At 41.4% G+C, this 23728-nt stretch overlaps 1 protein-coding gene across 3 annotated transcripts; it reads right to left on the bottom strand.

The window, feature by feature from the left end:
* Nucleotides 1-11: 11 nt before the first annotated feature.
* On the bottom strand, nucleotides 12-23282 carry CLPX (caseinolytic mitochondrial matrix peptidase chaperone subunit X). 3 transcript variants are annotated; one of them, XM_033166546.1, is made up of 14 exons: nucleotides 23082-23282; nucleotides 19951-20111; nucleotides 18379-18496; nucleotides 11341-11495; nucleotides 10641-10800; nucleotides 9031-9072; nucleotides 7491-7667; nucleotides 6454-6618; nucleotides 6145-6233; nucleotides 5243-5407; nucleotides 3526-3825; nucleotides 3137-3229; nucleotides 1446-1552; nucleotides 12-506 (listed from the first exon to the last, which is right to left on the bottom strand). In XM_033166546.1, the coding sequence occupies exons 1-14, from the start codon at nucleotides 23149-23151 to the stop codon at nucleotides 416-418; spliced, it is 1893 nt and encodes a 630-aa protein (XP_033022437.1). In that variant the 5' UTR covers nucleotides 23152-23282; the 3' UTR covers nucleotides 12-415. The 3 variants fall into 3 exon arrangements, with proteins under 3 accessions (XP_033022437.1, XP_033022438.1, XP_033022440.1); XM_033166547.1 differs by having other exon boundaries at nucleotides 19951-20075; XM_033166549.1 differs by lacking the exon at nucleotides 9031-9072.
* Between the last annotated feature and the right edge of the window lie 446 nt (nucleotides 23283-23728).

Raw genomic sequence — 23728 nt, 5'->3', positions numbered from 1 at the left:
TTGTGTGTGTGTATGTTTTGGAGGGGGTGCATTAACTCTTCAGTGCTCCCAGTGGTAATAAATGGCTAAAAAAGTGCCCCAAAGGAGAAAGGGATGAATTTTACAAGGGGAGTCCACCTTTTCAGCTCTGCACTAAAAAAGAGCATATTTTGTTGTTTTTTAACTGAACAAAACATCATATACATTTCATTTCTGAAAATTATGTCACTGAAGTCCAAGTGTCCACCAAAAAAAATAATCAGTGTGATGTTACGCAAAATACTTGATCTGATTTCCATTAGCGCTGCCAACATTTTCCGAACATGTATCATATTCAGGAGAGATCCAATGTTATCAAAGAGGCTAAAAAGCCGGATGTGGTCTTAAAAACAAAATCCCCATTAAGTGCATTTTCTGCAGAGCATTCTGACAGCATTTAATTGTTTGCAGCATCTGCTTGGCGAGCCCAGTTTTCTTCTTCTACTCCTGAATCGTATTCTTCTTCAGAAGCATCTTTAGCTGGAGCTCTACAATTAAACACAAGTAGGATCAAATACTTCCATGTAATGTCTAGAACAGGGAGCCATTTTAGCCCAGTTGAACTTTTGATACTGATCTCCAGGACCACAATGCATCTTTACCTCCCAAATTATATTCTGTAGTAGGGACGTTGTAAACTGTCATGTACTGAATCAGATCGTTGGTTCATCTAGCTCACTGACTGGCAGCAAAGGAAAAGGGGAGTCTGCATGCAGAAACAATGGCTCTTTCTCCAAGTACTTTTAGCAGAACAGCAGCAAATAAATAACTATTAAAGAAAATTGCTACAAAGTAGGTGGAATTGCTGTTCAAGAAGAATCGATCTACTGGTCCCTTGGATCAAGGAGAGAATCAGTTCTGTGGACTGTTGCCTTGAAATTCCATTAGAAAATGAAAAATGAAATGGCAACTTACCGGTAAGTCTGCACTTCTTGTGATCTTTTTATCCTAGCAATGCATGCCAGAAATAATGGACTCAAACTGAAGCTGCAGGCCTGACTAGATGGTCACCTATGGTTACTTCCTACTCTAAATATAAAGTATGTCCACCACTGGAGGTAAAGTATGCTGCTCTTTGAAGGTTTATTGCTTTTAAAAAAACACCCCCACATTATTATTAAAATTAGTGTCCTTTCAGAAAGACAGCTTTCAGTAAGATTCCTGTTTCCAATTGGCCTAATGAAGCCTCTTTCAAATGCATAAATCTGGCCATTGACTTGAAAATACAAAAATGTGAATGTTTATTAGCCATTTTGTTCAGTCAGTGTGTGTTAAATGCTAAGCAGCTATCTACTGTAAAAGGTAGCTTAAAAATATAACTGGAATTTAAAAAAGTATCTAAAATAACTGAAAATAAGTAATTGCGAAAAAGTGTTTCTGTTTATTTTTGCATCAAACCCAATATAGTGTTGGAAACCTAACATTACCTGACGTATCCTGGGTCCTTCTTTCCTTCTACGACATCTTTGTCAACATCCACACATACAATGTCAGAATTGGGTACTTCAAACATGGGTTCCAGCAGTAACTTTTCCTAAGGGGTAGAAGAATAAGCATCAAGGTTTTGCTCACACAATCCCTCTTCCAATGAACACTTAGCAATACACAATTTGCTACAACCACTTCTCTGCCTGAAAGAGGCATAGGGCAGTAGCCAACCAACCTACTATAGCAAACCTATAGAAATTAATGGACTTTAGTATAATGTTCATTCATGTCAACATCTCTACTTTGTAGTTGAATAAGTTGAGAACTTAGTTGACAGACATTTGTCAGGAATCCTATCACAATGCTACTTGCCAAGGCTGCCATCAGCATAGCTACTTTCTTCTAACTCCACCTTAAAAACAAGGTGGAAGGGCTGTAGCTCAGTGGCAGAGCACATGGTTTGTATGCAGGTCTCATGGAGGTTCCCTATCATCTTCAGGTAGGCATGAGAAAAGACACCAGAGAACTGATGCCAGTCTGTATTAGCAATGCTGAGCTGGATGGAACAATGGTCTAACTTCGTGTTGGGCAGCTTCTTAAGAAATGGCCCTACCACAAGGCAAGGTGAAACGAGTGCTTCAAAGTGGTAGATTTTGAAATCAGCATGGGTGACGGAATAGAAGACAGACATAAATGACCTATGGTCAGGATCTACTGGTAATGTTCTGTGCAAAACCCAGTCGAGCTGCACAAGACCGTACAGCTGTTGTGCAACTCATTTAAATGATGCATGTGCAGGAAAATGTCTATGATGCAATTACGCTTTCAGGTTCCACTCTAGCTATTCGAGGCCAGCCCTGCTTCAAAGCTGCTTCTTATGCAACTTTCAGTTCTCTGATTTGGGCCAAACATTAATTCCCTGCCAGTCTTGCTCTTCCTCCAAATCAATCTTTGTTTTTGCTTTTCCCGCCCCTTTGACTTGATTACACATTTATACCTTTTCCCCTTTTATTTAAAATAAGAAGCACTTAGTCAACAAAATAAAGATCCAGAATACAGTCAACGAGAAAAGCAACTTCCACCACAATGGGAATAAAATTAGCACCACCATTAATATGCTTTTGATTTCACTACTGCATAGGAAGATTCCGTTTGTTTGCAAAAGGATTGCAAAAGATATGAACTTCCTCATAATGCCCATATTCATTTTCCAAGAACATCTTTGTCCAATACTAGTCTTGTAATTTTGGCATTTAAGAACCCCAGCATTAGGTGAATACATGCTGCCGTCATAATAATAAAGCAGCCACTCTTTAGCTTCAGACACCTCTCATTTTAGTACTGTTAACAAATATTTTAATGTCTAAACTCAGTCTTTCTTCCAGAACATGTAGAACTATCACATGGCATGGTCTCTTTGGGACTGAATCACTTTAGATTGCTAGGAAGGCTTTGAAAGTTGGAAAGTCTTTAGGTAGCATGGGCTAGGCTGGAAATGTTCTCCCCAAGACAAATTTTCAAGGTGTAGCGAAGGTTTCTTTTGTTTTTAACAAGGGTAACTGAGCCACAAATGATCTGACTTCTAAAAATCTCTGATTCACCTTCCCAGGGCAGATAGTAGGATTTCAATAAACACAACTAATGGTTATGTCCTAGGTAATTGATACCAGTGAAGAGAAATCAGCCTTACCATTATAGATCGAAGACCTCTTGCACCAGTCTTGCGGTCTAAGGCCAACCTGGCTATAGCCTTTAGGGCATCCTCAGTAACATTCAATTCACACTGGAAAATGCAAGACAAAAATTACACTTTGTACTCCCACCCCCTTCCTCCCTGTGGGAACTCTAATTGTATTTGGACAAGCATAAAGTAAATTTAGAGTCATTTTTTCTTTTGTTTTTCAGCAGATAATACAGACATCATTTAATAGATCTGCATATTAATCACACCCCCTCCCCCCAAAAAATCAATCTAATGTTTTATTGTGTCCAAGAGAGAGTCCTGCTCTTTTGGAAACAAAATGCTGGTAACAAGAAAGTGCCCTGAACAAGTCTCAAGTAGCAAGAGAAAATCCAAACCTTATCCATGCTGAATAATGCCTGGTATTGGGGAATCACTGCATTCCGAGGCTCGGTAAGAATCCGTACAAGGGTTTTCTCATCAAGGCTGTGCAGGGGAACCACCACTGGCAAACGCCCCACAAACTCGGGGATCATGCCAAATTCAATAAGATCTCGTGCCTCCACGTGCCGAAGCAAGCGATCTTTTTCTTCCATGTCCTGCTGAGTGCTGGAATCTCCACCTACATTAGCTATGTCTGCAGCTGCTGCAGCCCTTCGGCCCTTCCCCAGATTTGATGGAGTTCCAAAGCCAAGATACTGCAAAGACCAAAAAGAGAGAGATAAATTCAGACTGCATTTAAGAAGAAATTGCATTATGTATATCTTTCTTGTATTTGACTAGACACATCAATATGTGGTGGAACACTTGACCACCTTAGTTGGTCTCTTAAGGTGCTACTGGACAGTTTTTAAAATTTATTTATTTATTTCGACTTGATCACCTGGTTACCTGAACAGCATTTGAAAAATGTGAAATCATTACCACTCTTCCCACAATGAGCTTAGAGTGTTATTTCAACCTCCCAACAACCCTGTGAGGTTGGTTAGGTTGATTGTGGCTTAAGAATGGGATTTGCGAGATTTGAACACACAACTTGTGGGATTTGAACCCATAGCCCAATGCAGCAGTCACTATATGCATGAGTTTTTGCAGCTCTATTGTTTCAGGCAATAATAGCACAGCTGGTCTCCTATAATGTTTAGCTTTCAATATAAAAGTATTATAATTGTCAAGGACTAAAGAGTTTTATAGAATAGTAACATTTTTCATCATCTAAAATGCCCATATGTAGTTATGTCAACCTGACCACATGTTGATGCTGGAAAGTGCCCTTTGGAAGATAAGCACATGGGATCTCCAGGCTAAAAATAAAAACACAACCCTCAACACTTAGCAAAGCCAAAATATAGACATTTATATATGTTCTATAGTGGTGATTAAAAAGTATAATCCAGTGTGCTAGATAATAATAATAATAATTTATTATTTGTACCCTGCCCGTCTGGCTGGGTCCCAGATAAGCCAAATGGGTGGCAGCTCACCCTTGTGCCATCATTATAGGGATAACAGCTGCAGTTGCTGAATGCCAGGTCAGCTTGGAGTTAAGACCTCCCTCAACCATGATCTGATTGTGGATGAGGAGGCAGTTCTGGTCTGTGTCACTGAGACCTGGGTGGGTGAGCAGAGTGGAGTTGGTCTCACCCAGTTGTGCCCACCGGGGTACTTGGTGCAGCATCAGAGCAGACTTGAGGGTCAGGGAGAGGGAGTTGCTGTGGTCTATGGAGGTTCTCTCTCCAGGCTCTATTTTCAGTTGTGGGGGTGGGAGTGGGAATCTGAAGCATGTGTTCCTGACATTGGGCAATCGGGACAGATTTGGTTTTTTGTTCTTCGTTTTTATTACCGGTATGTCTTTTGTGTTTTTATCATGTATTTATATGTTACGAACCACCCTGAGATCTACAAATGATGGGTGGTATACAAATTTAATAAATAAGTGAAAAATGCTGAAAGGCGTCACTTTGGGGCTGCAACAACATGCCAGCCACACAAAGCTTTGGGTAATGTATTTCATAGCGCAATGGCTCCGATCCTTTCCAGAAAAGCTATCAGCAGTTAAAACCAAGCGTACCTTGCATGACTAAATTGTACAATTTTAATTCCACGTCTCCTCACCTTTTCATTTTTCCTCCGGCTGATGATTCTGTCAAGACCATTAAAAGCACCAGAAGCCACAAAGAGGATGTTGGTTGTGTCAACCTGCACAGTCTCACCACGTAATTTACGGGAGTTCTTCTCTGGAACATTCACAATTGTCCCTTCCAGTAACTTTAACAAGCCCTAAGTAAAAGCAGGAGGGTTGAGCAATGTATTCACAATGACATGGCAACCTTGTGCTCAGGGGTGATCGAGTCAACAACCTGAGCCATTTGGATGTTTCCAAAAGTCAGGCAGGGCTTTGAAAGAAGCGCCAGTCATAGCAGTTGGAAAATCCCCAGAGCTGTCTGGAAACCCATTGGATCTATCAGCCTCTGAGGGCAGACCATCCTATTAAGTCCCCTGCTTCCGCAGAGAGGAAAAGGTGATGAGGAACTAAATCTCAACAGGAAGTGAACTGACCATGGCAAGGGACTTATGTCAATACCTCCCACCGTCTTCCTGCCCAGTTGAGAAAACAATGTCCAGAGTGTGGTCTGCCTATGATATGTTGGGACAGCTCCATGCTTGTCATAGCAGCCATGAAGTCCTAAGCCACCCCAGAGCCAATTGCCTCAGCCTGGATGTTGAAGTGCCCCCAAACCAGCAGGTGTTTGAATGCCTCAAGCAATGGGGTGGGAGTATGCCTTCAAACACTCCTCCTGGAGCTTCCCCTTCAAACTCCTTGGTGAGGAGTGAATGGGCATGGCTTCCTGGTAGCTGGGCCAAATTAGAAGGCCTGGAGGGCCACATTTCGTCGGCAGATTGGAGGCTTTCCACTCTTGAAATAAAGCACGGCTTAATGTTACATGCAAACTAGGATGGTCTATCTAGAGCTTGATAGTTTCTGAAAGAGCAGCAGCAAAGCTCTTGACACTCACTTGCTGAACGCCTTCTCCTCCCACATCACGTAACTGATGAATGCCTGGCACGCTGCCAATCTTATCCACTTCATCCAAGAAAACAATTCCTGTAAATTAGAGGCAATTAATGTGAAGAGCATTTGGGTTGCACAAGAAGGACAATCTGTACACAGTGAAGGCTATTTAAAAAAAATAGAACAATATGCTGTGGCAGTGTTATGAAATGCTGCCTATTGCATAAGAACAATCCAAACATCAAAAGAACAAATTAAAAATATATGTGAGGCTTTACTGGCACCCCCAGGAGGAAGAAGGGTCCAATTTTACCTTGCTGAGCTTTTTCTACATTGTAGTTTGCATCCTGCAGTAGTTTTGCAATAACAGACTCAATATCTTCTCCCACGTAGCCTGCTTGAGTCAAAGTGGTACAATCACAGATTGCAAAAGGGACGTCCAGGCATTTCGCCAGAGTCTGAGCCAGCAGGGTTTTACCTAGGTTAATATATATATGTTATTAACATTCACTTGATGGCTTATTTTTATAAAATTTTATTATTTTCCACCAGGAGTCAACTACCAGTGATATTTGTACTAGCAGATCTAGAAATTCAGGTAACCTGGCATGCCAATCATTTTATGCCTACAAGGTTTATTATACAACTAGCAGGCACTTAAGGAATACCACCATTCTAATCCAATAAAGTTGTGCATATTTATTTCATTTCTGCAAAAATGACTACAATGTTATGGTCAACTTTTTATTTAAAAAAACCACACACATTTGTAGTCCAAAGGAAGTGTTATAATATTAAATAGACCATTACAATTTTCTTGCTAATATGTAGGGCACAATACCAAGTCCATTACTTTATTTACATTTTCCTTCAAATAAATAAAAGCAGCTTATGATATTATCAGCACCTAGTTTACAATATGTTTGTAACACTAGATGCAGTAGTATGTGTATTATTGAATTAAAAACTTTGCCTTTAAGCTATTACAGGCATGCTGCTATTTGGAGCAATCTCTGCAGCTTGTCTTGACTGCCATATTGGACAGATGGAATCTAAATGTTAATGAAATATTAGACTCAGAAAAACTGTCAGCGTAAGGATAGCTACTTCTGTAAGTTGTGAAGTACACTTCTTCAGGAAGAAACTGCCTTCTCTCTCTCTCTGTTCTTCCCTAAAAAGGAACTCGGTCAACTTAAAGGGTAGCTAGTCATTACATACGTAATCCCCATTAGAAGGATGCATCTTGGCATCTCTAGCTCCTTCCTAGAATCTTGCTCAAAACTGATGTAATTTACATAACAATCTACCTAATCTGAATGTTATAGCAAGGCACAACATGCCCTTACAAACCTGATCCAGTTGGTCCAAGAAGCAAAATATTACTTTTTTCAAGCTTGATGTCATCATGAGTTGAATCTAACACTTCACCTCCTCGCTTTTCCTGGGGCATCTGCTGGTTCACCTGCTGCTGCATTGACGCTCCCAAAGCATTGCCATGGGGGCTAATACCAGCAATCTGGAGAAGTTCTGAAATGTACAAATCAAATTAACTGAGAATCAAATTGACTCAATCTAGATTTGTTTGAGACAGCCTGCAGAACATGCACATATTTTTCCAGACAACTCCAAGTATTGTTCCATCTACCTGAAAATCAAGAGAGACCATAGCATCTGAAAACCAGATTGCAACACACAACATCATGGGAGGATTTAGATTCTAACAAATATTTTGGAATAAAGAGATCAGAAATATTCTAGTTGAAGTGGAAGTTTCTCATTTCCCATTTCCATATAAATTACTTTTAAGGCAAATTTTCTTCTGAAGGTAATCAGAAGTCCTTCAGGCGCCACAGTAATGGGGAAAAATGGTAAATGGTAAATGTATAATAGAGATCCATGATAGTGACTCTGCAAAAAGTTACCTAATAAAAATATTGTAGGCAAGAATTTCTTTTAATTCAGGCCCATCAAGAAAGGAAAGAATTTGACATTTAGACACACCTCACTGGATATTTCTCTAGTTTTGAATTTAAATTGACTCTATGCTGGAACTGCACAACAATCTAAGCTCTAAACTTCACATCACAGCCATTGTTAGTCTCAGATCCACAGGAAGTGTAAGCTTTCACTCACATATCAAGTATTAAAATTATTTCTAGAAGTTCTGAGGAGGTTTTACCTGCCTTCAACACACCGTGTTGAAGTAAAGCCAAATCATCCTCATTTTAAGACACTCCCTAAATCACAGAAGAGGGACCCATTGATCTCCAGATTCTGTTGGGACTCCAATTTCCATCAGCCAAAGCCAATATAGCCAATCGTCAGGGATGATGGGATTTGTAGTAATCCCACTACATCTGTAGGTTCACAGGTAACTCACTCCTGGTGGAAACACAGAGGTATTGTTCTCACAGCCAATCTGTGTCTGGACTGTACTACTGCAGATTGCAGGTGAAGACTCACATGTCTGGATCATACTACATAAAAAAATAAATTCTGCACACCTAGAAAGCAATCCATCAGTACCCTTCTCCCTGACATGGTAGTTTTCCATATGTAGGGATCCTGCCCCCATAATGTTGGAGCATTCTATCACATGGGCTTCTCTCCCACAACCCAACCTGAAGTAATACAGCTATAGCACAATGCCGACCATTTCTAATAAGCAATAAATCCTGCAGAATACAATCAGGATTAGTCCTGGGTAAAACTGCAGCTCTAGACACAGGTTTTCTACCTCAGTGAGAACTAGGCCTGAGTAGCTATTTAGAAAATGAATGCAGTCTGGATTTGCTGTATTATTTTTACAGAGTCACAATTAAAATACTGCTCATGGTTCAATTCAGGCAAGGAGATATTGCAGAGGAGGACATGAGGAGAGCCCACTTACTTGTAAATCTGTACTCATCCTCCCGTCTTCTGATTTCTAATTCTAAGAGAGAGGATGAAAACAGTAATACGATACATATATTTATATATGTATAAATGAAAAGTAAAGCACGACACTTTCTTCACCTCTTGCCCTCTTCTGAATACAGGTTTATGGAACAATTGAATTAATTTATATTGCAAGAAAACTCATCCACAAACATTCAGAATTTTAACAGCCTCCCTAATTTTTTATCTTAAAAAAAGGAATGGAAGTCAGTATTAAATTAGTTATGCTATAGAGTTAATATTAGTATTTATAATTTTAAAATGGAGTTGGGATTAAGAAAAGCAAAAGATACAAAAATGAACACACACAAAAACTCTACACTTGCAGTGCAATCTTATACATATGAAATCAGAAGGTGTATTATAGAAAAAGAAAGAAAAAGAAGCCTTGCTAAAATTTAACAGCAATAAATGTGTCAGACACTTCTTTTATGAGCCAGTTGGACATTTGACTTTTTCCAGGAACAACAGACATATTTGTCATTTTGAAACCTTGCTCAGTTTCAGAAATAGGAGCATCCATAAGAGATCACACTCTCCAGCTGCCATCTATCTCCAGGTGTAAATTTGTCTGCTCCAGCATGATAAGAACCCTTAACATATTTTTAGCATTCAATTACAGTGGTACCTTGGGTTACAGCTGCCTCAGGTTACAGATTCTGCTAACCCAGAAATAGTACCTCGGGTTAAGAACTTTGCTTCAGGATGAGAACAGAAATCGCGTGCCAGCGGCACAGTGGCAGCAGGAGGCCCCATTAGCTAAAGTGGTACCTCAGGTTAAGAACAGTTTCAGGTTAAGAACAGACCTCCAGAACGAATTAAGTTCTTAACCCGAGGAACCACTGTACTGTTTCTGGGTAGCAAGCAATGCTGGTCCTATCAGAGTAGACTCACTGAAACCAACAGATTTAATTTACTTAAGTACATTCATTTCAATGAGTTTACCATATGACCATCACCTGCTGTCGTATGTAATTTTAAAAGTGAACTAGGGCCCACTCTGTGATGCTGGATTAAAGTGACTCCCCCCGCCCCCAGCACAGGAGAGTTAAATTAGTTTTTTTGTTTTGTATTCTGGACTGTCTTTCCATGTATCTGAAATAACATTATTTTTGTTCTACATCAGGGGTGATAGTCTATACGCAAATAAATCTAGTTGTCCATTAAGAATATTCTTGCCTTAATATTCCTTTAAAGAAGCCAATTTTTTCAGACCTGTTACTTAAAAGGATTCTACCTTTTGATTCTCATGTGTTGAAAATATTGAGGGAAGAATATAGGGTATAAGTACGTCAATAAAATTCAGCTTTCAAAAAGGTTCCAAGAAAGAAAAACTCCCTGTTAAACTGCAACAGTGCAAAACTTGAGGCAGAAACAATGAACAAATGAACAATTTGGGTTGCCAATCATCTGTCTGTCCTGTGGACAAATCACCAACACTGAAACGATAACAGAATGTGTACTGTTTAACTGCCACTTGGCACCAAGATCACACAGGGAGGAGACAGCATGACTGATGGTGCCAGACATATCTGCACATACAATGTAATATGAAAAACAAACCTCTTGGTGTTAAGGAAGTTTGCTTTTCAACTTCAGCTTGCTGCCTCAGGTTGGCAGGGATATTGTTGTAGATTCTCTTATAATGATTGTACACTGCGACCGAAAGCACCTTCTTGGCAAAACACTGGCCAACAACATACTTGTCGAGGTAGTTATAAATCTGGCCAAAAAAAGAGAAAAGAAACAGTCAACGGATCCCCTCAAGGCCAGAGGATGTTTAGTTAATAATACTGATCACTTTAAACTCACTTCCGGTGGAGTGATGGAAAATCCCACACTTTCCCAATATATATTTTGCAGGAAAATTTCTCCTTCGAAGGTAACCAAGGTATTTGGTTTCCTCCCCACATCCCGGGAGCAAACAAACCAAGGATTATTATTATTTTTTTTTTTTTTTAAGTAGTGGTGGTGGGCTCATATTGTCGAACTGCATCAAGAGCCCTATTTTTCTTCCCAAACCCTTTAAGCAAATTTGAAGGGACAAATGAAGCTTATGGGTGATACCCAATGTAAGCCATACTTAAGAGTAGTCTCCCTGAAGTCCAGTGACTTCATTGGGTCTAATACAGAGTATGACTAACCTTGGATATCACGCTATGAAAGCAGAATAAAGCAGAATATTGTTTGGCTTTGTGAAAAAACAAGTCACAAAACTTCAAGGCAAGAGAATCAAAGTCCCGTCAAAGAAAGAAGGCTCTACTTTTTTTGGTGGAGGTGGCGGCTTCTGTTGGAAGGCCAACTTCACAGCTTCGGCTGCAGATTCCGGTTCTTTAATGATGCTCTTCTTGGAATCTGCTTCTGACAACACGACGAAGAAGTGGTGGCATTTTTCACATTTCACAAAGCGGGTAGAAGCTGAAAAGGGCATAAACACAAATGAGACAATAGTTATTTAGTGACAACTGATTTATCCAGCAGTTAAGAGTGGATTGATGCAAGTAAAAAACTCATGGGACAATTGGAATGCTTTAGAGTGTGGTTAAGCAAAACCGCTGTGCAGGGAGGCACTTGAGGGGATCACTGGCTACCCCTCTCCCCCTCTATGTGCTGCACCTCCCCTCCTAAAAATCTCTAGCCTAGCCCAACTCATGGCAATTGAGCCTAAAGATTGCCTTCAAAGAAGCCCCACACCCAGCTGCAATCTTCATGAAAATCACCTGCCTCCCATTGGAAATTAGACTTTTCAAGTCCCATTACTGGGGAAGGGAGATAACAGTGACAGTCTACGTGTGTGTGCGTGTACGCGCGCACGCACACACACAGTGTGAGAGTGCAAATATGAATATGTGCATGGTGTGCTTGCATATGTGAGTGTGCGGTGTGTGCAACAGTGTGGGAGGGCTAGTCCTATGTCTTGCCAGATCTCACCCTACCTGCTTTTGCTTTGGGCCACAGCCACCATTGGCATGTGGCCCATGGAAGGTTGTTCATAAAGGAATGTGGCTCCAAGCTTGAAAAGATTCCTCACCCTGGTTTATAAGTTCCTTCGTGTTTTTCAGTTTATCTTCCAAAGCATAGCAACAACGAGCCATTTCATGCACAACAAAAAAACTTCAATATTATAGGATTTAACCAAGGTTCTATTTTAAACTCAAATCTTACAAGTGATTTCCAAACAACTGGGTCTGCCAGTGGGCCTGTGTTGCTCCACTTTTACCCTCCCCCACCCTGGTAAGAGGAAGTGCTGCCGAGGCCAGCAAGCCACTATTATACATTGAAAAAATTACACAGTTCACTGTCTCAAAAGAATCAAGTAACATCACCTCAGTTTTCTGCATCCAAGGAACCTTTAGCTCGGAAAACACAATACAAAACATCAGGTTTCTATTCTATGTGTCTGAGGGGGCTTTTGTAAAGCACCGTCTGGATGGAAAACTGTTAAGCTCTAAACTTGGTCTCTTCATTAGTGAGTGCTGCACTCTCAACCCAAGGGAAAATCTCCCCACTCGCAACTGCTCAGTCATACTAACTGTGCAGTAAACACCGCGATCCTGTGTGCAGCATGTAGAATGGTGCCCAAACAGACTCCCAAGGCACTTATATGCTGGAGGACGTTTTGGACAGGTGAAGTGTAACTAGAGCTAAGAGCCCAAGGCCTGAAACAGAAGGTCAGCAAATCCTTTCTACTTTCCAGGAAGAAATCTTACACCAGTCTTTCCTGATGTAAAACTAACTTTGTGAAGCACTGGGGACATTCTCTGAGGACAAGAGGCTTATTATTCAGCAACACAGTTTCAAGTTGTGTTGTTTTCCCAACTGGCCTTTTCTCGACATTTTTAGTGACTTAATTACTAGGATTGTTTTAACTATGTTTCCCAAAACAGACAACACTCAAGCAGGACCTGAAGCTTCCAGTTTTGCTGGGATGCAAAGCGGCTTATATTTGATAAGCATTTTTGTGTTCCAAAGTAAATAGGGAAGAGCAACAACTGCAAAGAGTTACTGGATTTTTCTTTCAAGAAGCAATAGTTACTTCCTCAAAAATGACACTTTGTTTAATATTATGGGATGAGTAAACATGGGTATCTTATAGGAGGGGTTCCTGGACTGTGGGCTGCAAACTTTAATCAAGCAGTCCACAGCATGTCTGGATTTGTAACTGAACATAGGATATGGCACATCCACCACATTAAATATTCGAACCGATCTAAATGTATTGTTATTGCTTCCTTTATTTATTATATTTTACAATTTATACGAAATAAAAGCAATCAATTTAAATCTTTTTTAAATCATACAACATTTAGCACAGTGCATTAAAATTGCTACAAAAGGCAGAAAAATCATAAAGTGGTCCATCTGCCAAGACCCTCAGCAGTTTTCAGGAGGTCCGTGGGAAAGAAAATTTGGGAACCAATGTGTTAAGATCTGGTTCTAAGTAGCAACAGTTTAGCTGAAAGATGAGATAATTGATTCGGAGCACGAAAAAAGGAGTACCTTAATACTGGGATCTGACCTACAGAATAAGAAAGGTAGAACAAGTGAAGCGATATATTTGATTGCATCTGCAAATATGTGACCTCATATGTACAAATGCCATGTTTAACTGGCTCTCTCTGTATCACAAAGATAGGTACTGGAGTTCCACAGGGTTGTAATATGATCAGGGGAAGCCAGTTAGGGCCAAGCTAGACAAGATGTGGGCAACATTACTGGCTGCTCATGTGTCTGCCCCATTCACAAACAAATCAATCACTGGTGTGCTGCCAAGCTTTCTGTGGCTGTTATGTGCATTGTTTTGTCTGTTTTAATATTCTAATATATTACTTATGTGTATATTTTTAATGCTCTGTAAGTAATTTGGAGAAGTTCAGGTAAGAAGCAACTAACAAGTCAGGTAAAAAATAAAATAAAAGCAAGGCAAAGGGGTCTAATTTTCACGACCAAGTTTGCACAGAGCTGAACCTTTCCCTCCCTGCTTGCTTCCTGCTTTAATGTGCCTGGTTCTAATTCCAAAGCGACCTGGACTGGGGGGGGGGGGAGCACCTGAAGCAGTGAGGTAAGGCAAGAGGTGGTGCAGGGTTCAGCTTCTCTCATCTCTGTGCCTTTTGATGTAGAACACAGACACACCCACACTTTATGCACAAATGAGAAAAATGCAAGAAAGGGATGTAGGCGTCCCAAGCATGCCCAGTTTGTTTCCTGAATTATATTAATTCAATAAATAAACATCTGTGATAAGAGTCACAGAGCACAGAACAGATGGGAGTTTCTCTTTTCCCAGATCCTAGAAAGACAGGGACCTTGGGTCACTGCCCAAACCTCCTGTCCCTATATTTTCAACTGCACAACTTTCTTCTGCTTCTTTGTTGAAGACCCATTATGAGCCTAACATGCTGCCAGAGCTCTAGAAATGGAGGGAGCACCGCTCCATGATCCTTTTCTTTCTGTGTAGGATAATCTTATTTTCTTATTTGTGTGTCCAAGAGCAGAAGTGCACAGCCACGCAAACAACAACAGAGTTTTGTCATCAGGGTTGTATTTCCCATTTATGTATGCCATCACTTTGTGATGCCAGAAAGTAACCACGTCTGTGTTCCACCGATGAGGAAGATTTCTCCACAGCACAGAACAAAGCAGCGTGAGGATGCAGCAGACACTGTGTTACTTAGATTGCAATTAGTCAGGCCCTGTTGAGAAGATTTGAGTTCCAAAAGTCCCAGCAGGGATAAAGCCATAAATGTCGAAACAAACAAAACTGTCTACTAAAGCCAATGCCTCTCTCCTCTGTCTATTCTACAGAGCTTTAGCAATGCACAACCTAAGCTCCACCCAGATTTCACCTGTGGTCCTCAAATGCCCTCAAGCCCAGGAAGAGCAGCATGACCGCCTCTGTGTCTAAGACCAGTCACATGAAAAATGCAGTTTCAGACCTTTGTACCTTTAAAGGCCTTTTGATAACTGAGATCACATAGTCCAGTACCACAGCAAACTTGTTTTTGACCTATAGAAACCCACACAATATTTGTTGACAATATATTTATGCTTGCTAGAGTCTACGTCAATGAGATGATGTAAACATATGCATAAACAATGGGGGAGGAGAAAATGTAGAGAAGGCGGAAGTCAAAGGAAAATGAAATGCAAAAAGAATTTTGAGTGACAATTAACGGAAAGCAGAACTGAAAGCAGCAACAGCAGGCCCAATCAGGCCTTTCCACAGCAGTGACAGCCCTGTTGGGCCGCCTCCTGCTGCATGACGTAACAAATGCATGCCGCGCCCCCCCCCCCACGTTGGGTGGAACCTGGCACCCGTGTTTCTGTTAGCTGTGTGGATCCGTGGGGTCTGAACTATTTTGCACATATGAACTGTAGGGGTTGGTGGTGAAGTATACCTGATCCCCAGAATCAGAGCTATCTGCAGGTTTATAAAATCTAGAAGTCAAAAAGGAATTAAACACAACAATAACAACCATGTTCATTTGTGTTTGCAATGGCAGGATGGTAACAGTAATAATTTAGGTTAGAAGTTTAAATTTATTCTCTCTCTGCCCTCTACCTCAAGGCCCCTTTGCTGAGCAGTGAGAGGTTCAGCCAGCTAGTTAGCTTTTTGCACTACTTATCTTGCACGCCTGGGAGGTTTTCTTGCCTTGAGTAGCAGGAGGGAAGGGAGGTGGAGAGGATGGTGTAAATTGCTTCAGGTACATCCAGCACAAGTAGTTTTAGGTGTTCCCTCACATGGAATGCAACACGCTATGCACATTACCTCCTTCTCTCTTATTTACTTTGCCTTCCCTGCCCCCTCCTGTTGCTTCATTTATTATCATTATTATTTCATTTTATGAGTCACTCGACAAAAAGTAGTGTCCCTGAGACATACAAGAAGAAGAAGAAGAAGAAGAAGAAGAAGAAGAAGAAGAAGAAGAAGAAGAAGAGTTTGGATTTGATATCCCGCTTTATCACTACCCGAAGGAGTCTCAAAGCGGCTAACATTCTCCTTTCCCTTCCTCCCCCACAACAAACACTCTGTGAGGTGAGTGGGGCTGAGAGACTTCAGAGAAGTGTGACTAGCCCAAGGTCACCCAGCAGCTGCATGTGGAGGAGCGGAGACGCGAACCCGGTTCCCCAGATTATGGAACTACCGCTCTCAACCACTACACCACACTGGCTCTCAAGATCTTAAAAGAGTAAAGCAAGGCACACAATCAGAAAATAATACATTACAATAAAGACTGTACAACAAAAGCCTTACGTAAAACAGATTCAATAAAGCAGCAGCAAAGACTCCAGCAGCAAAGACTCCCCACCTCCAAACCATGGGCCTCTGTTCATACTTTTCTAGCCCTGAATATTAAATGTTACTTCAACATCTCTACCCACTTGAGTTTTCAGGCAAAATTACACAGGGAGGCAGCAGAAAACAAGAAACATCTGCTGACAGACCACTCTTGCAAAGTTCACATTTCAGTTCCAGATCCCTATTCCAAGGAAATGATAGGCAGACAGACCTATCTAACAGCAGCAGCAGCGACAACAACAACAACACCACTTTTGGATGCTATAAGCCAGCATAGAGTAGTGGATACTGTCTCACCATTCAGTCATAAACTTCAATATTCCTTAGAATGGCTTCGAAACAGAAGGCCAAATTAGCCCTTGTGCTGAGGGAAAGGGTTGCAGCTCAGTGGTACAGCATCCAGGTTAAAACCTTGGCATCTCCAGGCAGGGCTAGGAGAGACTCACTAGAGAGATGCTTCCAATCAGTGCAGATGACACTAGATGGACCAAAGGTCTGACTCTGTATAAAGGCAGTTTCCTATGTTCCTGGGGGCAAATGGGTGGCTCTGACTAGTGCCTTTTCTTGTTTCTTCTGCTGTGATCATTGCTGCTGCTAACTAATATTAATTAATTAGCAAATTAAATATTTATGTTTTTATATAGGTCTTAATATACTTTTCTAATCACCTGGGAGCCTTTTAGTAAAAAACAAACAAACAAACAGGCTACTAATATTCCAACAAACTGAATGACTTTGGGTCAGACACAGTCACTTACACACCAATCAACTTCACTAGATTGTTGTGAAGTAAAATGGGAGAGCCCCCCTGCTCCACCCCATTTACCACCCTGAACTTGTCAGGAAAGACAAAATAGACATGTGAGAAATTCAACTGTCATATGGAAACTTATCCCTTAAATCTTCCTAAAAGATACTAGCTCCTCAAGTGAGCTTAAGGGTGTCAACACAAAAATGATCTTGCCTACTTCCAACCATCTTGACTACTAGGGGGAAGCCCACTTATATTTCTGATGCAACAGTTATAAAAAAAAAAAAGAAAATTCATTCTGACTCTGCTTTCTGGGCATGTTGAAAGCTGTTAGTTGCAAGAAAAAGTACTGAGTCAGTGTTTGCAGTGATAAGGTGCAACTCTCCTCTCTCAAAACCCTGGAATGCCTTTTATCACGCCCCACCCCTTCGGTGGAGGAAAAGCTGTCTGTCTATCTATCAACTCCTGCAGACCCAAGATGATGCCAAGGAGGCACCCTGGGAAGCCATTAATTTTCTTGCAATTATGCCTAACGAAATCCTGCTTCTTACAACTCCACCTCACAAACATGGACCTGACACATGAGGAGAGGCACAGGCAGCAAGCAGCAGGTCCAACAGGATTCCTGTGAAGTTAGTAGGAAAGTAGGAACAGGTGAGGTGCCCAACTTAAGAGGTTTCTTGGATCCAGTGCTTTTTTCTTTAAAAAATGTTTAGGGATACTCTCATTTTGACTCCACCATTTTATAATTCAAATTGGGAAAAATAAATACAGTAAATGGACATAAGTACAAAGATTCACAAAATGTTTAGGGATATGCGTCCCCCCAGAAAAAAGCACTACCTGGATTTCTTTTTTTAACACACCGGGAACCAGAAAATGTAGAATCAGGTTGCTGGAGAACATGAGCAGCAAATTATTATCATTATCATTATCTTAAGATGCATACTTTGCTGTTTGCTCACCATTAAGGCTCTCTATCCAGAACTGAGCTGATCCAGCAGAACAGAAGAAACACAATATCAAGGGGCAAGGTTTATATTGGCCATACTGTACAGGCTATAAGATATTTATTCCAATTCCTGGGATGTCACCTTCAACCTGTTCCAGAATTAGCTCTTACACATAGTTAAACACACACACATGCAACTTATCATTCAGAAGGAATTATTTTAAAAACCCTAAGTTATAAATAATTTTCACAAAAAATAAGAAAGTCAAGAGCCCCCAAAAGCCCTGCTACAACTTACACACAAAGGTCTCCACGTGTGTGCATAAGTCCCCACACTTTGGGCAACGCAGTTGGTTTCCGCCTTTGCCGGAGCCTCCAGAACTTGACTTCTTGTTGTTGCCTTCACTAACAGTTTTCTAATGGAAGTAAATAAAACAGGATTTGGACTGTTAGAGCCAGGCAACAGATTTACAAACTTGCTGCACTTTACATTATTCCTCCTCGCCCCTGCCTCCGTCAGCATGTTCACCCACTAGAAACAAGGTGTCTGGTTTTACCTTGTCCACCCACCCATCCCTGCCCACCCACCCGCATCACTCCAAAATTTCCCTGCTGTTTTCTACACAAACATGGCAGCCATGTCCACCCTGTGAAGGTGTTGTGTATTCTCATATATTTCTGAAAAGCTTCTTAGCTCACTAAAATATTAATCATTCATGTGAAGAGATTTCTCATTAATATGGATGAAACAAAATATAGATTGAAAAACTAAAAGAGTCTGGAAGCAGCACAGCAATTTGTGTACCGGTAACTATAAACAGTGCCAATTCTAGATTTAGGAGAGGAGGAGGGTCTCCGTGCCAGTCTCATGGCTACCCTTCTGCCCCCTCCCCCTAGGCCCAGCCCTAAAACTTCCCAGAGAGGAAGTGCAAGACACTGCTCCGTCTCCTCATTCCTATCACTACTTGCATGAACAGAGAATGCAGGTCAACTCATAGTGACATCAAGGAGGAGCAGGAACAGGGCCAGGAGGCTCTGGGGGTAGGCAGTGGGGCCTCAGCAGGGGTGCAGGTTTTGGCAGGTGCCTGACGATAATGATCCCTGGTGTTAAGGCTTGCATTTCAAAACTAATCTCTCTCTCAAAACGGCCCTCCACAATTTAAACATGTTTTGTCAGGAAAGAAACAACACACATACCCCAAAGTATTGAATTTAAAAAGGAATCAATTTTTATGATTTTATAACTAAGCTTCCTTGGCTCAACTCAGAAATCATGTCAAACTACAGTGGTACCTTGGGTTACAAACACCTCGGGTTACAGACTCCGCTAACCCGGAAGTAGTACCTCAGGTTAAGAACTTTACCCCAGGAAGAGAACAGAAATCGCGCACCAGCGATGTGGCGGCAGCGGGAGGCCCCATTAGCTAAAGTGGTACCTCAGGTTAAGAACGATTTCAGGTTAAGAACGGACCTCCGGAATGAATTAAGTTCGTAACCAGAGGTACCACTGTATGCATCATAGTCTAGAATCCAAATCAGGATTTGAGCATTCACATGGACAAACAACTTGGATTCATTCATAAGGCTATCTGTAGTGCAGCAGGCTCTTTATCCATGGCTTGGAGTTTTATGGCATCTCTACACAGTCATTCCCAATCTAGTGTTATCCAGTTGCTGTACAATATACTCACTTAAATAGCAGAAGCATGGATTCAAATTGTGGCCAGAAATGTAAACATAACTCATGCTGAATACTTTCTTTTAAAGTTTTTAGAAAGCTTCAAAATTTTGGGTTTTTTTAAAAGAGAAAAACCTAAGTACTGTGAATACGTTTTTTTAAGAACAAGGTCTATGAAAAATGCTTGCATACCTTACTCCCATCTCCTGAACCGTCTTTGCTTGCACCATCCTTTGAAGCAAAATATGCCGGTGTTTCAGAGAAAGTTCTCAAGGGAATACTTCTTAGTGACCGTGCTTCAAAAGTCCCAATTATTCCTAAAACAGGAAGGCAAGAACGGCCACATGTAATACCTGCAAAAGAAACAAATTCTTTTGTTTTGCAAAACAAACTCAGCCCACATTGTAGACAATCTACCATCATTCCAGCTAAGGTCACTTATTAGGAACTTCGCTCCAATGAAGTCACTGCATCTTATTTCCACCAAAGGTTGTGACCAAAGGCTCACAAAGGACTCTTTCACCTTCCACAGCTATCAAAGAGCAAGTGTTCATCATATGGAGTGTGTCCTCATTCAGTGTGCAATTTGTTTTAGGATCAGAGTGTTTGCTGAGGTAGTGGGACTGGAGCAGATGTGTTGCCATACTGATAAGACTTGCTGCAGGCTCACATATTGGTTGGATAATAAAGTTGTCATGATGCTCCTAAATCAGATGTACGGGCATCAGTGAGACACTCCAATATGGATATGTATGGAGTTGGGTCATTATGCAGAAGATTCACAAGGAATAGATTCACTGCCTTTGGCTATGAACCCTACTGAGGCAGCAGGCAGAAAGCTAGCAGCTCCATCCAGTATGACAAATGGGAGCTAGAGTCCAACATCTGGAGGGCCACTGATTAATCAGTGACAATAAGGTTTAGTTAGTAGGCTGAAAGTTAAGAGGTGATTAATGAAAAATAAAACCCTTTCTATTAACAATGTACGGTAACCTTGTTTGAGAGATTCTAAGTTTACTCATTTTTCCAAATCTGAAAGAAATCATCAACATATGTACTGCACAGAATGAGTTGATTCATAGCCACTTAAAACAGTCTTCCCACGTGTTAGACAGCCCTCTTGTATATACATAACACGTTACTCAGACATTTCTATGTCCTACCTTTTTAAATGTTAAAAATCAAACCAAGGAATCTTACAAAAAATAAAAAAACCACAAAAAATTAAACAAACTCTTAGTACATTCAACTTGCATGTGGGTTATGTTCCAGGGATAGTCTGTAAAAACACATATAATCAAGCCACCCCCTTGGAACTGCCCCAAGCAAGCAATCTTACCTTCTAGAGCCTGTGTACCAAACAGGTATTACCCCCCAAACAAGGCAGAGCACTTTTAAGCTCTCTACCTTGCTTACTGGGCTCTGTTATGAGAACCTCCCAGAGCCCAGTAAGCAAGGTGGAGAGCTTAAAAGCTCTTTCCAAACTAGGAAAACACAGTGCAGAAAGAGCTTTTAAGCTCTCCGCCTTCCATAAGTTTGATTTGTGTGATTTCAGGCTGGTTGGCCTTCAGCTGCACAGATAAATGCTTAACACAAAATAAACTGCAGCGGGAAAGCAGCCTCACAAAAGGTGTATAAGCAACGAAGTGCAATCCAAAGTACATCTACCCAGAAGCAAGTGCCACTGTATTCAGTGGCACTTAAACACGGGTAACTCTGCATGGAATTGTAGGGGTAAGGCTGCAAATACTAAATATAATTTGAAACCAATGGGAATTATGTCTGTATAAATATACCTATGAGTCTGACCAAATTGTGGGAGGCAGTGAAAGACAGGTGTGATTGGCGTGCTCTGGTCCATGGGGTCACGAAGAGTCGGACATGACTGAACAACAACAAAATACACCTAGAATTCTGCTTTAATTCATTTATGGAGTTGAAAGCACTTCACAGAGGTTACTTCAGTCCTCTTTAACATCAACTCTGCTAGGCAGATCAGTATTATCACCCCTCTTATTTCAATTTACAAAGGGGGATGGATGGATGAAGCATTTGTTGCTACTTCTTGCACAGCTGCAAAAAGATTTTAAGGAAATATACTGTTGGACCCCACCTTTGAATGGTGTTTATTTTCCCTGCCTGAAAAGATACATAGACACTTTACAGGGTTACAACATATACCGAAGGCCAACAATTAGGTAATAAATAAACTATGGACCCAGCCTAAAAGCCTCCTAGAGAATTTGTTGCAAATTTCAACCAAAATTTGAGCTTTTATTTTATTCCAGAATTTATAAACTACATTCAGGGAATACCTGAGCTGGGTATATGGAGCATAAAACAGAATAAAAACGTAAACAAGAAATAAAAATGATAGGACAAAATAAACAGATATGGGAAGGCCTGAGAGAAATGTTTTCAACAAACATCAAAAACAAAATGTTGGAGCTTGCTTCACTTCTAATGGAAGAGAATTCTAGAGAACTAATGATACACCCAAACCCTTGCAAGGAAAGGCTCTCCTACTGTGTTTTATAAAGTTGCTTTCAATCTTATTTTATGGTTACATTTATTTTCTCACGACCAGTTTTGGTCTTATTTTGTACACTGATTCAATGTATAATTAATGAATGGTTTTTTATTAAAAAAACAGCTAATACACTATTTAGATTTAATCAACACATTCTGGCAAACTGGGCTTCCATGAAAGCTTACGTCGTAACAAATGTGTTAAAACTGCAAATCCTAACCTTACTTTTCCTAGGATAGAGCCCCATTAAACTCAAAAGGACATACTTGTTGAGCAAAGATACATGGTTAGGATAGCACTGAGGGTGTCACAGAATACAATCCTTGGATTGTACCCAGTATTAAGTTATACCCAGAGTAGATCCACTGAGGTCAGTGGACCGGAATTAATCGTGTCCATTAACGTCAACGGGCCTACTTTTGAGTGGGATTTGGATACAAACCTTGTTGTTTTGTTTTGTTGTTTTGCTGCAAGACATTATTAGGACAGGTTACCCCTCTGAAAGCTGACAGATAATAATTAAACTGCATCCATCTGGAAGGCTATAATAAACAAATCCTACCCCTCTGGAAACTGCTGGATACTAACAAATTAAACCCGACGCAGAAGCTGATAAAAAAATAATAATCATAAATAGTGTGGTGTGGGGGATATTTTCGGGGGTGGACAGGCCTAGCTTGTAAAGGGCGGGGCCACGGCCTACCTGAGGGGACGGGGGGGGCCAGTTCTAGGCCGCGACCAGGGTGAGCTGGGGCGGGGTGAGAAGGGGAAAGGGCTGCCCCACCCCCGTTACCTCTGCGCGCGGACGGCAGCGAGGAGCTGAGGAGCCGCGCGGCCGCTGCGCAGGTGTTACAGGCGGCCATATCCGTGCCCCCGCTCCTCCTCCTCCTTCCAGCCGGGAGAGAGCGCCTGGCGTAAACAGCTCGGCCTTCTCCACGACCCCACCGACAGCCTTCTCGACGACCTGTGTGGCGTCACAGGCCCCTAAGGAACTGCGGCTCCCGGCATTCGCGGCGCCCGTCCCCGGGGCGCTCGGGGCGGAAGGGAGCGCGCGGTGCCTCCTGGGACCAGTAGTCCAGAGAGCGGGGAGGCGGATACATAGGGAAAGAGAGATAGGCGACAACACTACGTAAAGAAAGGGTTTGCCGATTGGCTCTCACGGTCAGAGAAGTGCATGATGGGAGTTGAAGTGCGCGGGGCGCCGTAGCCTTTGGCTTGGTAGTGTATCAATAGCAGAGTAGAGCGGAGTTTTCCCCAATCTCATATAAACAGTGCTCCCCCCCCAAAAAAAATGTTTAGGGGTACTCTTATTTTGACTCAAGAAAATCACCATTTTATAGTTCAAATCGGGGAAAATAAATACAGTAAATGGACAAAAGCACAAAGATTGACAAAATGTTTAGGGGTATGTGTACCCCTGCGTGCCTCCAGAAAAAAAGC

Source organism: Lacerta agilis, chromosome 13, assembly GCF_009819535.1.
Source record: "Lacerta agilis isolate rLacAgi1 chromosome 13, rLacAgi1.pri, whole genome shotgun sequence".
Lineage (NCBI taxonomy): Eukaryota > Metazoa > Chordata > Lepidosauria > Squamata > Lacertidae > Lacerta > Lacerta agilis.
This window is presented reverse-complemented; position numbering and strand designations above follow the sequence as displayed.